The sequence below is a fragment of the Haemorhous mexicanus genome, chromosome 5 (assembly GCF_027477595.1).
Source record: "Haemorhous mexicanus isolate bHaeMex1 chromosome 5, bHaeMex1.pri, whole genome shotgun sequence".
Classification (NCBI taxonomy): Eukaryota; Metazoa; Chordata; class Aves; order Passeriformes; family Fringillidae; genus Haemorhous; species Haemorhous mexicanus.
In genome coordinates this window covers 68,479,416-68,492,145 of record NC_082345.1, presented here as the reverse complement: position 1 = coordinate 68,492,145, position 12,730 = coordinate 68,479,416, and the positions used below count along the sequence as shown (strand labels likewise).

At 41.6% G+C, this 12,730-nt stretch overlaps 1 protein-coding gene across 1 annotated transcript in view; it reads right to left on the bottom strand.

Annotated features, from left to right (window-relative positions):
* GRM3 (glutamate metabotropic receptor 3) overlaps window positions 1-12,730 on the bottom strand; it is a 103,031-nt gene that overhangs the window by 35,157 nt on the left and 55,144 nt on the right. The window contains exon 3 of the mRNA XM_059847459.1: window positions 10,008-10,611. Coding sequence (XP_059703442.1) covers window positions 10,008-10,505 — 498 coding nt within the window. The 5' untranslated portion in view covers window positions 10,506-10,611. The remainder of the gene's footprint in view (window positions 1-10,007; window positions 10,612-12,730) is intronic.

The following is a 12,730-nucleotide window of genomic DNA, read 5'->3' as shown; positions in this document are numbered from 1 at the left end:
CCTTTTCCCATCCATTTTCATGCTGATCTGAGCATTTGATCATGAAAATATTATCCTGGTTAAGAGACTAACAGGATCTAGCAGGTTCTGCAGAAGAGCTGATATCTAAGACTATGCCTGCTCAGGGTAGTAGAGGACAGTGGGACGTAAACCAGAGTTAAGTGCCCTGAGATTGAACCACCTGAGGCACACCTCCAGTGTAGCTCCATGCTGCCTTGGCTTGTGTGGAACAGCTTCAAAATTGCAGTGCAGATCCAGCTTTTGCTCAGTGAAATAATTTATTCTGGCAAAGCTCCAGGGAGCAATTTAATCAAGCCGTGGTGCATGCAATTAGTGCCTGAAATCCATATGTTGGCACTTAAGCAGCAATAGTAGCCAGGTTTTTTTCACTGTCAAAACTGGTGGGTTTTGCAGATAGCTTTGAAGATAAGTCTGGATGTTCTGCATCTGCAAACTGAACCAGCCACTTAGCAGAGCTTGCTGTGAATAAAGCATGTAGATGGAGTCTGCATTCAGAGGGATGGGAAACCTTTATTTGCTCTTGTGCTGCTGGGCTTATTAGTGCAGCCACTATCCTGTGGTCAGGTGCCCACTCCCCAGGCAAACCTGGCTCTCACTCAGCTGCTGGGATGGTGATTTGGTGGGTGATTTGTTGCCCAACTTGAGCATGGCAGTAAGTCCAGTGCCAGCCACAGGGAGACACTGGCACCAGCAAATCCTGCAAATGGAGAGGCTGTGGCAGTGCCAGGGGGGAACAGTGTCCCTCTCCCTCTCTACATCTGTCACTTCTGCTTCTCTGAGCTGCAGGGACAGGATAAATGCTTGTGGGATATTGCCAATCTTGTTTAAAACACTGAAGATGGCTTCATAACAACCACATGCAAGGAGCCATGAATTAGATACAGTTATCAAACACATGAACCTGGTTTCTGGGTGTATTTGTGGCCACTCAAGTATCCTGCTGGTCAATGGGGACAGATAGGTAACACCTCTATGTCTCATAACCTTGATCTATCTTATGATTTATTGAATCTCACAGAACACCTACTTTAGCCTTCATAAAATTTTTATTTTTGCTGGCAGTAGGATTTATTCTGATGTTTTTGTTAAAAATTTCCCTTTTTAATGGCCCTGAGATAATTGCATGGATTTTTTTGAATATGTATGGAACTGGAAAACACAGGAAATATTTTGGAGAAAAGAAGGGAAGATAAATCTCATAAGTGTTAGAACAAGTAGGGTGTTTTTACCACAACTCACAAGTGTGTATTTCACATTTGTTGGACAGAGGAGGCCCCTTGTTAGATTACAGTGCTCTCTGCCCTTCTGAAATTTAACCATGCGAGAGTCCCATGGCACTTAACATGGCTTAATGAATCTAATTTCACAGAGCTCCTTTGAGACAGGGAAGAGCTACTCTGAACAGACAATAAATTAGGCTGTGGAACAGAATAACATTAAGGTAAAGCAGTTTTTTCTCTACTGAGAAACTGGGCAAATTTCTGTCTCTCTGAGCTGCAATCTGTCCTAATGAAGATTCTTTTGTTGCCTTTGGTCTCCCGAGAAAATCTTTCTATTTCTGGGAATAAGTTGCAAGTCCAGATTCCCACAGTAAGACCATGGCAAAGCCAGGTCCCAAGGTTTTTCTTAATTTCATTGCTATAACACAGGGCCTGAGCTCTTGCTTTGAAAAAACATGGACTGCAGCTAGTGTATGCTTTATCCAGTTCCTAAATGATGGTAATCTACCTTGTTGGCTTTTTGTTTTTATTTGGGCAGCTGGAAGTCAAACTGCATCTAAAGCATTTGTAGCAGTATATAATAGAGGGGTTTTATCCTGATTTTTGTTTTGTTTTGTTTTGTTTCTTAAATATAAAAATGTATCAAAGGTTTGGCAGAAAGAACTATTTTAGAAAGGCAGGAAAGAAACATTGGTTCTGAATGGGCTGGGATGTGGGTGTGTGGTAGGTGGCAGACAGAAACCTAAGGTAGAGACTAAATGAGGCACCTCTCTAGCCAACGGTCTCCACTGGCCTGTGCAGTCTCCCCATGGTCTCAACTACTGGAATGTACATTTTTTGTCAGGTTAAAATCTCCTCTTTTTCAATTTATAAGTATTTTCTTCTATCCTCTGGTCCTGCATCACATTGATAAAGACATTTATTTTGTGTTCCTGAGAACAAACCTGTACATACTGAAAAGCTGATATTAGTTTCCCATCAAACCTTCTCCAGGCTAAACACGTGCAGTTCCCTAAATTTCTTCTTGTAGGGTTTGTGCTCCTGATTCTCCTCCCCATTATTATATTTGTATTTATTGAATCATCCTTTTACCAAGGGAGCCAAAGTTAGAGGTAATATTATAGATGTGGTCCAATGAGAATAGAATAAACAGAAATATTTATTTCCATCTATGTACTGACTATGATACAGCCCAGCTGGCAGTGAGCTGCCAGACTGTATCACTGGCAATAAATATGAAAAATACTGAAAAGCTGGGCCCCACCATAATTTCCCCTCCTCTCTTGGGATTTAGTAGCCTCCTACCTGGGGACAGTGTGACCCAGAGTGACTCAGTTTGGACACTTCTGGTATACTCACATAATCTGGGAGTATTTGGGAGAGGGAGAGTTCAGTGATGAAAATGCAGCTGCTCACCTTGCACCCAAGAAAAAATTTACTCCAAACTAATTTGTTTTCAAAGAGAAATGAGGACCTTAAGGGCCTCACTGCTTTCAGAACTGAAAAACCTTTACCAGCCTGGAACATCATCCCTCCCTAGCCCATTTTTAAACTAAGGGTGCCATCTCTGGGATATCATAATAAGCACTAATGAAGGCAGTGACTGCACAGGAGCTGTGTCATGACCTGCAGCAAAAAGCACCAATTTGGCTTCAGCAGAACTCCAAGCACTGACCCCAGAAGGTCAGTGCTTGGAACTGGGAATGCCAATATCCCAGTTCTTTAAATCATTAAAGGTCAGTGGTAAGGAACTCAACCAGATGCAGTGAGGTTATTTAGGAGTCCCAGCCAGGCTTGTTCTCCTGTGGAATCTTTGGTGCATTGCAGGACTGAAGCAGTGGTTTCCACCAGGTTTCTCACTCTTTGGTATTAAGAAGCCTGTTTCCTACTTTGTAGGTATTGCTCCTTAACAAAATTGCTTCCAAAAGGTAAATCAGGAAAAGATAATTCACTATCAAACAACTAAAAATGTCTGGCATTTTTTGTTAGTGGGAAGAGGGGTGAAGGAAACTTTATTTTTAACCTCGCTCTTCTCCTGAAAATGAGGATCAATGAAGCTGGGAAAAATATAGCTAAATGTTTGCAGTGGACTCAGTAGCTGCCACACAGAGAGAAGCAGTGTTTGAACTGTGAAATAACTTCATCTGCAAAATGAACATCAGAAATAAGGAATACTGTCAGAATAACAGCTAGGATTTCTGCACAGGACTTGGGAATTTATTTTTATATTTGTGTTTGTCCTGTGCAATAAAAAGTAAACCACGGAGGGCATGCAGAGAAATGTTGTGTTTTGAAGGAATTGTTTGGAAATCTTTTTTTCTTTTTTCCTGCAGGGGATGGCACAGTGAGCTGTCACATATGCACTCTGCCTCCACACAGCATTACTGTTGCAGAGAAGAAAGGTGAGCACCAAACCTGCACCCTGAAAAAGGACCTGTGCACAAGACCTCACTTTGCATTAGAGTGCAACTCTTCCCTGAGACTTCATAAACCTGCCTGTGACTCATGTCCCATTTACACAGGATCAGAAAAGGTACTAAAACTGGGGCTGTTGGTTCTAAAGGAACATGGAATTGCTTCTGGAGTTAAAAGAGCTATCAGTGATAAATATGGTAATTTGGGACTTGTTAACTGATGAGTAAATCCCAGTCAGAAGGGGTAGAATGAGTGTAGAGTAAGGCCTACTCAGAAAGGGTAGAATAAGTATAGAGGATGTCTAGGTGACCCTAGCTAGTTCTTATGTTTGGCCACTTTCTCTTGAAGTGACATCCTTTCCCACTTGGAACACTTTATTGCTCTCTACAACTCCCTGGAAGGAGATTGCAGCAGGTGGGGGTTGGTCTCTTTTCCCATGTAACAAGTGATAGGACAAAAGGAAAGGGTCTCAAGTTGAGCAAGGGGAGGATTAGATTAGATACTAAGAAAAATTTCTTCACCAAATTGGTGGTCAGGCATTGGAACAGGATGCCCAGGGATGTGATGGATTCACCAGCTCTGGAAGTATTCACAAAATGTAGATGTGGCACTTGGGAACGTGGCTTCATGGTGGGCTTGGCAGTACTGGGTTAAAGGTCCCACTTAATGATCTTAGAAGTCTTTTCCAACCTCAACAATTCTGATTCTCTCATTGTATGGTAGAGCTCCTTTCTTCTTACCTGTGATCTCAGTGGTTACTCATCTATCCCTGTAAAGTCCTACAGCTTCCCCTTAGCAAAAGGACAAAATGCACACACTTAAGAAATAAAAATTATATCCCAAAACCAAATCAAAATGACTACAAAGTAATCAGTTACTGTGGGATTTTCAGAGAAACCAGAGGGAGGTATCCATATTCCTTTGAAATCTCTGGGAAAGAAATGCCCAGTGTTCTTTGGGCATTTGAAAATCTCAGCCTAGTGGCTGCTCAGGTTCTAAATGTGGAATAGACACAAAGAGAGGAACAAACAGCAAGGGTCTGGCTGAGGGGTGGTGGAAAGAGGGAAAGAACAGAGATAAAACAGGAGAGAGTTTAAAGGAGACACATGGAAGCTGGCAAGTGCATGTGTAGCTTAAATGCAGGTGGTAGGTGGTCCATCTCACAGAATGGATTTTTTAATAAGGATCTGGCTTACTTTCACAAGCACAAAATCACCAGAAGCTGTCAGTGCACAGCACAAATGGCTTGTGTGGCCTGGCACACCTCTGCAACCCCCTGCATGTATCCTGCCCACATCCCTGTGGGGTCCATGCACCGTGGGACAGAGCCCTATCTGTTATGTTTTGTTTATTTTTTGGTTCATTTAAGGATTTTACACTATTTTCAGTGGTGATGGAAGTCAGAAGCTATTGTTAAGACTCTGGTTGAAAAATGGTTTATTCTTGGAGGAAGGAAATGGAGGTGATTAACTTTCAGGCTCCATGAGCCCTTGGCAGACTTTTGTGGCTAAGGAGAAATGACAGCCAGGAAAAGATTGCCAGTAAATGAGTACATATTTTGAATTTCATGCCAGATGGTCACTCACTTAGGAGTGGCTTTAGCTTTTGTGCTAGCAGTAATGCACCGTTAAACCTGCTGCAGTGGTTTTGTTACAGTTTATTGAGACACAGCAAGGAACTGAAGAGAAGACAGCAGGGCACTGGTTTCTGCTCTGCCATTTTTTCTGGATGAGGCTCTAAATTGGAAATAACTTTCATGGTCGTGATCTGGAAGTCTTGTGGGTTGACAGCCAGGTGACAGCCAGTCAGCCATCTTTACATCCATGTCAATATAATATACATAGACATTAAAAATCCAGCCAGCCTAAAGGAATGCTTTGATTTTTCTAAGAGCTGACTGCAGGGAATGGAGCCTAGTCTTCATTTTCAGAAGAAGAATCCATTTTTCAGAAACAGGGAAGAACAAATCCAGCACTTGAATAAAAGTATCCTTGCTTCCACGTGCCCATTCCTGAAAAGAGCTGACCTAAGTACCACAAACATGGAATTGGGATTGGCTATGCAGGTGCTCCTCTGCAAATGAATGCTGCCTCTTTTTCTTATTATCTTTACTGTGTCAATATTTCCAAGGAAAATATGTTTGAAATTTCTGTTGTAAACTAAGAAAGAATGAATAACCTGGCTCAGATGAGAAGCCATGAGCCAAAAAGAAAACTCTCCAAATTTTGAATTCTTCACTTCCTGATGCTAGATTCAACTCAAGTCAGAATTTTATTTCATGAAAACAGCTTTTTAAATTTTTTTTTTTAAACATGAGCTTTTCCATTGACTAAGAATCCTGGCTTGAGTTTTGAAGAATCAAATGCTGTGCAGATTGGGCTCACTGCTAATTTAAACACAACATCTAAAAACTAATTATCCAGATCATCATTAACGATAATAGCCTAGTCTGACCAGAAAATAATTAAGCATTCTGCAGTCTCTTGTTGTTTTTAGTCTCTGCAAAAAGTGCCTATCTCACATACTGACTCAGTGGGGAAGGTGTTCATTGCTGATTTACCAGCAAAATCTTTTTTTCCTTAGTGGAGGGGTAATGAAAGAAGTACAAATCTGACAGCAGGAGCATCATGAAGTGATTTGGCAGACAGCTGTCCAGAAAAAAGCAGGAGAGGGAGGGCGAAGGGAGGGGAAGAAAAAATATTGAAATATAAAGACAAATTCACAGGAGGGGAAAAAAAAAGCCAGAAATAATTTCTGTCTGAAGAACTCAGCATGTTTTATTTTAAGGCTAAGAAACTGCACTGTGGACTTTATGGTGTTTACCGCTCTCAGCAAAAGAAAAATGCTTGTGCTTGCCAGGGCTACATCTGGAAGCATCCAGCACCCTGGATGCTGCTTGAAAACTCAGGGAAAGGGAGTGCTGAGCCTTGCACACACAGCCTGGTGAAATATTTTGACTTTCAGCAGTGGTGTGATTCCTGTTGTTACTGGAGCTACTCTGTCCAGGTGACTGGCTCTGAAATTGGTATGGCACCAAAATGCTTGCCTGCAGTGCTTGAAAGTCTTTACAATTTCAGGCTTGAGTCTGCAATGTCTATTATTCTTGACAGGGATTTTCTTTTGAAAGAGAACTTGAGACTGACTATCTTAACAGGATGGCAACAGGAGTGAATGGCTTAATTATGTCTTTTCTAGGCTTAATTACATCTTTTTTTAGGTAGTGTGAAATCTAGAGGAAAGCTAGAAAAGTGAGACTGAAGGAAGGCCAACACAATCCATGTAAAGAGAAAATAAACAACAGAATATCTTTTTCTCAAAGAAAAAATGGAAGATGCTTGATGACAAGTTGAATGATTTGTGAAACTGTTTTTCTGAAGAGCTGTGTTAAGAAAGATCTCACATTTGAAAAACTATTGACAAGTCTAGGGAAGATCATAGAGTAATATCAACTATAAGTATTGTTCCATCATCCTCTTTAGGTTTGGAAAAGTGGATGACATACAGATTTTCATACAGCTATATTACCATTTTTTACATGTACTGATTGAGAAAATCTCTAATTAGGGCTTCCAATTTCCATTGGACAGCTGCTCCAAAAATAAGATTTTGGACTATGAAACATCTATATACACTCATCTATATACACACATTTATATCTATATCTATATATATATAATGTATATTTGATGTGTGCTGCATCCAATCAAGTGCAAGAGGCCACAGAGGCCAGAGAGTACTTTAGAAATGTGATCTGTCTCCCTCTGGATTTCTGGGAGGGAACAAAATACCCTCCTCTGCTGTAACTACTTTTATAGATATGTCTTTCAGACTACCTTATATCTTCATGTCCTTTGGACACACTTGAACTTGAGCTGGACTGAGAAACACACTGACCACAAACCAAAGGTACAGCAAAAAATCTCCCACTCCTCCACCAGTGGGAAAGGGCAGTCATTTGATGCTTCAAAATATTTTGCCAGCCTTCAGAAAGTTGTAGCTCTGGGAACTGCTGAACCAAAGGAGGCATCTCACAGAATTTCTTCTTTTTCTTTCTAGTCACTTCTGGAACTCATTCAGCTTTTAGCATCCACAACAACCTACCATTTGCTGGTTTCATTTGATGTATTCTTTGTGTGATTGGAAGAGACAATGAACATTTATTTCCTTAACAGTTTGTGCTGCCCAAGGTTCTGTAGCTATCATTTCCCCCCTTCAGATATCTCTTTTTCAGCCTGAAACTTACTTGTTCTTTGTGCTCCATGTGATCAGACCCACATAACTGGTGAAGGATACATTCCTGGTCTGCTAGCTGGTCCACAAAAGGACAGAACCTCAGCCATCTCTGCTACAAGAGATGGCTGAGCTTCTGCCCTGCAGAAACTGTTCTCCTGCAGTATGGGCAAGGATTTGCCCTTGTATGCCCTACTATGAATACACAGATGACTTACACACTGGAATACAAAAGAAAATAAACCACAATTTCTTTAAATTTTTCTGTGCTCGTGCATGTCCTATGGGATCTGACCATGCTCCCAACTGATGGGATTTAATGCCTTCTCAGGAGCAGCAACCAGCTCCCCAGAGAAATTCTGATTGAAACGAACAGTGGATGAACTCTTGCCCTATTTATGAAACAGGCAAATGAGGTTCTGTGGGCTTTCTGTCACTGCTGGGATAGTGTGCAGTACACAAGAACTCTTATTGCTGTTGACACTGGTGCAGCCATTAAGGTTTGTGCTCAGCCTGGAGAAAGGTCCCACACTGAGTCTGAAAAACCATCCTGTCAAGTCTTTGTGCCTTTGGAAACCTGCAGCTGACCATGAAGAAATACCAGATGCAGGGTTTTAGTCTATGTCAGTCTGGGCTTAAGACAGCACCCACTAGTGATTATGAGTCATGTGAACTGGCTTCTTTTATTTGACCCAAAATAATGTGAGCACAGAATCACAGAATCATTTAGGTTGGAAAATATCTCCAGAGAAAGATATCTCCAGAAAAGATCACAGGGTCCAACCTTTGACCGATCACCCCCATGTCAGCCAGACCTTGGCACTGAGACCCACATCCAGTAATTTCTTTAATATATTCAGGGATGGTGACTCCATCACCTCCCTCCCTGGGGAATCTGTTCCAACGCTTAACAACCCTTCCTGTGAAGAAGTTCTTCCTGATGTCCAGCCTGAACCTCACGTAGTGCAGCTTGAAGCCATTTTCTCTCAACCTGGGGAGAAGAGGGCACCCCTCATCTGGCTACAACTTCCTTTCAGGTATTTGTAGATATAAGGTCCCCTCCGAGCCTCCTCCAGGCTAAACACCCCCAGTTCCTTCAGGAGGAGACTCTTCACTATCTTTCTCTGTAGACTCTTCACCATCTCTGTTGCCTTTCTCTGGACATGCTCCAGCACCTCAGTGTTGCAGTGAGTGGCCCAGAACTGGGCACAGGATGTGAGGTGTGGCCTCACCAGTCCCCAGTACAGAGGTCACTGCCCTGGTCCTGCTGGACACACTATTATTGATACAAGCCAGGATTCCAGTGGTTTCTTGGCCACCTGGGCACACCTGGCTCATGTTCAGCCACAGTCAGCCAGCACCCCCAGGTCCTTTTCTGCTGGTCCACTTTCTAGCCACTCTTCCCCCAGCCTGTTGTCCTGCAGAGGGTTGTTGTGACCCAAGAGCAGGACCTGTATTTGGCCTTATTGAACCTCATACCATTGACCTCAGTCCATTGATTCAGTCTGCAGAGTCTTCCTACTCTCCAGCAAATCAGCACTCCTGCCCAGATGAGTGTCATCTGCAAACTGACTGAGAGGACACCTGATCTCCTCACCCAGGTCATTGATAAAGATATTAAACAGCTCTGGCCCCAGTACTGAGCCTTGAGAAACCTCACTAGTGACTAGAAGAAAGACAAGGATTTATTTTTTAATTTTAACTATTTGTTGTTAAAATGACAAATGTTATGAACATGCAGCATGGCAGGAACACATGTATTCAGACACACAGGTTGTATCATTTATGACTGATGTGAACAAATATCTGCACTTAGAGCTGTAGAAAGTGTCATCAAATGAAAGTTCAAAATAAATACTAAAACTTTTGGAAACGCCAGGTGCCTTCAGGATACACCATAACTAGAAGAAGTGGACAGCTGCTGGAGGTTTGAAGTGCAGTAAGTATTTTAAAGAGTGAATTAAACTAATGTAAATTCAGTAAAAATCATATGCTAGCTTGACCTCTAGGGTAAAGTGATCAAGCTAAGTCTTGCTTTATTGGCAAACTTACATAAGCAGTGGTTCTCTCAGTGGAACTGCAGATAAACAGTTCTCACCTGGTGGGGCTGCTGGGACTCACCTGTATGGAGACGCTGCTGTAGGAACCACCTATGACTCCTGCAATCAGCAGTGGCAAATTCTCCTGGATGGCATACGAGCCGTCAGGGCACATATACTCTGTTTCATCCACTTTAGTCAAAGATGCCCTGACGAACTCCAAAGACTGTTCTAAGGCATATGTATCCCTGGAACACGTGTCCAAGATGTGAACTCCAAGCTTAATTCCCGGCAGCAAGTAGTTGTCTTTGTTGATTTCATCAATTGCAAACAGCATGGCCTCCAAGCGCTGGATGCCTCGGTCTTCATTGATTCTCCCACATTCTTCTATCCCAGTGCCTTTTTCCTTGATTGGGAATAAGCCCCCCAAGACCAGGTCTCCTTCTATCTTAATTTCCTTTCTGACAAAGCTGTGGTCACTTAGGGAAAGGAAAACTCCTTTGGAAAATAAAGCTAGCGCAAGGACTTGGAGTCTGGTGAACATCTTCATTGGTCCTGTTTTAGCAGCTCTAAGAAACATTGGTGGGAGCAAAAATGCTCTTCAGTCCTTCTGATCCATTGCCAGATATGAAGTGCTGTCCAACAAGCCAGTGAAGAACAAGCCAACAAGTCTTTCCTCTGGACCTCTAAAGAAGAGAAAGAAAGAATTAGAAAAGGCAAAAGGAGACACAAGGATGTGAGATGCCTTAATCACACAACCATCCCTCCCTGAGGCAAACAAAACTCTTCTAAGAAAATTAAGGTAAATACATAAATAAGTAAGAGAGACATGAAAGAGGAGAATAAGAGACATGACAAGAAGGAGTCTCATGTTTGATGCTTGCTCAGGGCATGAAAATGCTTATGGCTGGACTTTCTCTCTTTAATGTTAATCGCAGCTCAGGGCTCAGATCAAAGGGAGAGCACAGCAGTGATGTGTGTACTAGGATATGATTTTACTCTCACTAAGGTCAGGACAGGTTGCCAATGACCTGAAAAGGAGAAAAATCAAACCTCAGAATGAAGATTGCAATGTAACAATTTTGTAAATAAATATACTTATGCAAAGTCTGTTTATGCAACATAGATGCACGACTTGTCCATAGACTCCTTATCAATATCTCTTCAAATTTATCAAAGTGGCTGCCTTGATCTCCCAATCCTGAGATGAATTGCGTGGCAATAGTTAAGCAGAACACTTTAATAATTCATTTCTGTACTTACCTTTTCCTTAACAGAGTATATACTATTAGAGTTGCAGGGTTATTTATAATTTAGAAACACTTAGCACAAAGAAATTGAAATCAGCAACAATTAAGATTTAACACTGAATAATGAATGAGCATGCTTATTGCAAGGCAGTTGTTTATCCTAGTACAATTTCAACATTGCTGTACCAAATTGAGTGAAAGGATAGTTTTTTGTTCATATTTATTCCAACATTGTTCTCTCATAAATCAGTAATGGGTCAGATGCACTGTTAAAGGTCTCCCTCTGCTATCTGAACAGTCTGAGCTGCAGACTGTCTCAGCAGAATTTTCCATTCAGAAATGTCAATGGAAAAAAGGCTCCCTCATCCCTAGATGATCTTTAAGTAAGCTAGATTGTTTATCACCTGTGGATTATTAAACAGATCCAGAAAATATATTTTCTGGTAATGTTGACTGTATTCAGCAGTACTTTCTGTATCAGACTTAGTGCTCTAATTTACCCAAACATTATTGAACTGTATGGAGGGCTATAAAATGGTGGTACTATCCCATTGGAAGTCATTATCAGACAAAAAGGTGACATTTGTCACAAAAATGGCTGTATGGTTAATAATTCAGTTCCATTGTTTTCATCACCAATCCACTGTTTAGATAGAAACAGGACTTGGGATTTTTTTAATGCAATATCCATCTTATTTACCTCTGTGGCTTCTGTTGCCAGTGCATCTCAGTAAAACCTTCCTACATTTAGCTTTATAACAGTGGCAAAATATTTGTTTTCCCTGTTTCGCACTTGGGAGAAAAAGAGACAAAGAGAGATGAATTAAGATTCTCAGAAGACACTAAATTCAGATTTTGATTTGCTCGGCACTCACACTCACTATTAAAATTTGGAAAGGTCACCTGTGCCCTGAACCCCCTGGTTCCCACTGAGGCACTGAGTCTGAAAAACTCCCTAACCAAGTTCTCCCAAGCTTGTTCTTGAGTGATTTACCTAAGGTCATCAGCACAGCCAAGAATCAAACTTTGATCTTTCCCAGTGCTCCTCTGATACCTTAACAATAACCCTCCCTTGTGTCCTATTGCTCCCTCTGGCTTTTATGTGATCTTTTATAAGGTCATATTAAACCAATCTGCTTTCAACAGCTCTTCAACACGACCAGGAACAACTGAATTTCCCCAAGAAAAGGATTTAAAATGGGGCCCTCTAGAAGGTTTTCTAAAACCACCCTGGGACATACCTAGAGCTACAGCAGGGAGGATGCTCTCATTCCCTTGAGTCCTTTATAGGTGCTGATTTCTGTAAATGGAATCACCTTTCACCTTGCATCTCCTCTTTGTCTCAGGAATGTGTGAATCTCTGATTCATCAGCCAGAAAGGATAGAGAGGTACTGAAAAATATTTCAACATTGCACATGGACAACTGATTTCCTCAGCAAAGAATGCAAAGGATTTCTGTGTTCTGTCACTTCTGCTTGTTACGGTGGTATTGCTGAGGGAAACTGGGATCAGTGATGGCACAGCAAGGGATCAGTCCCTGCAGAACCCAAGGCA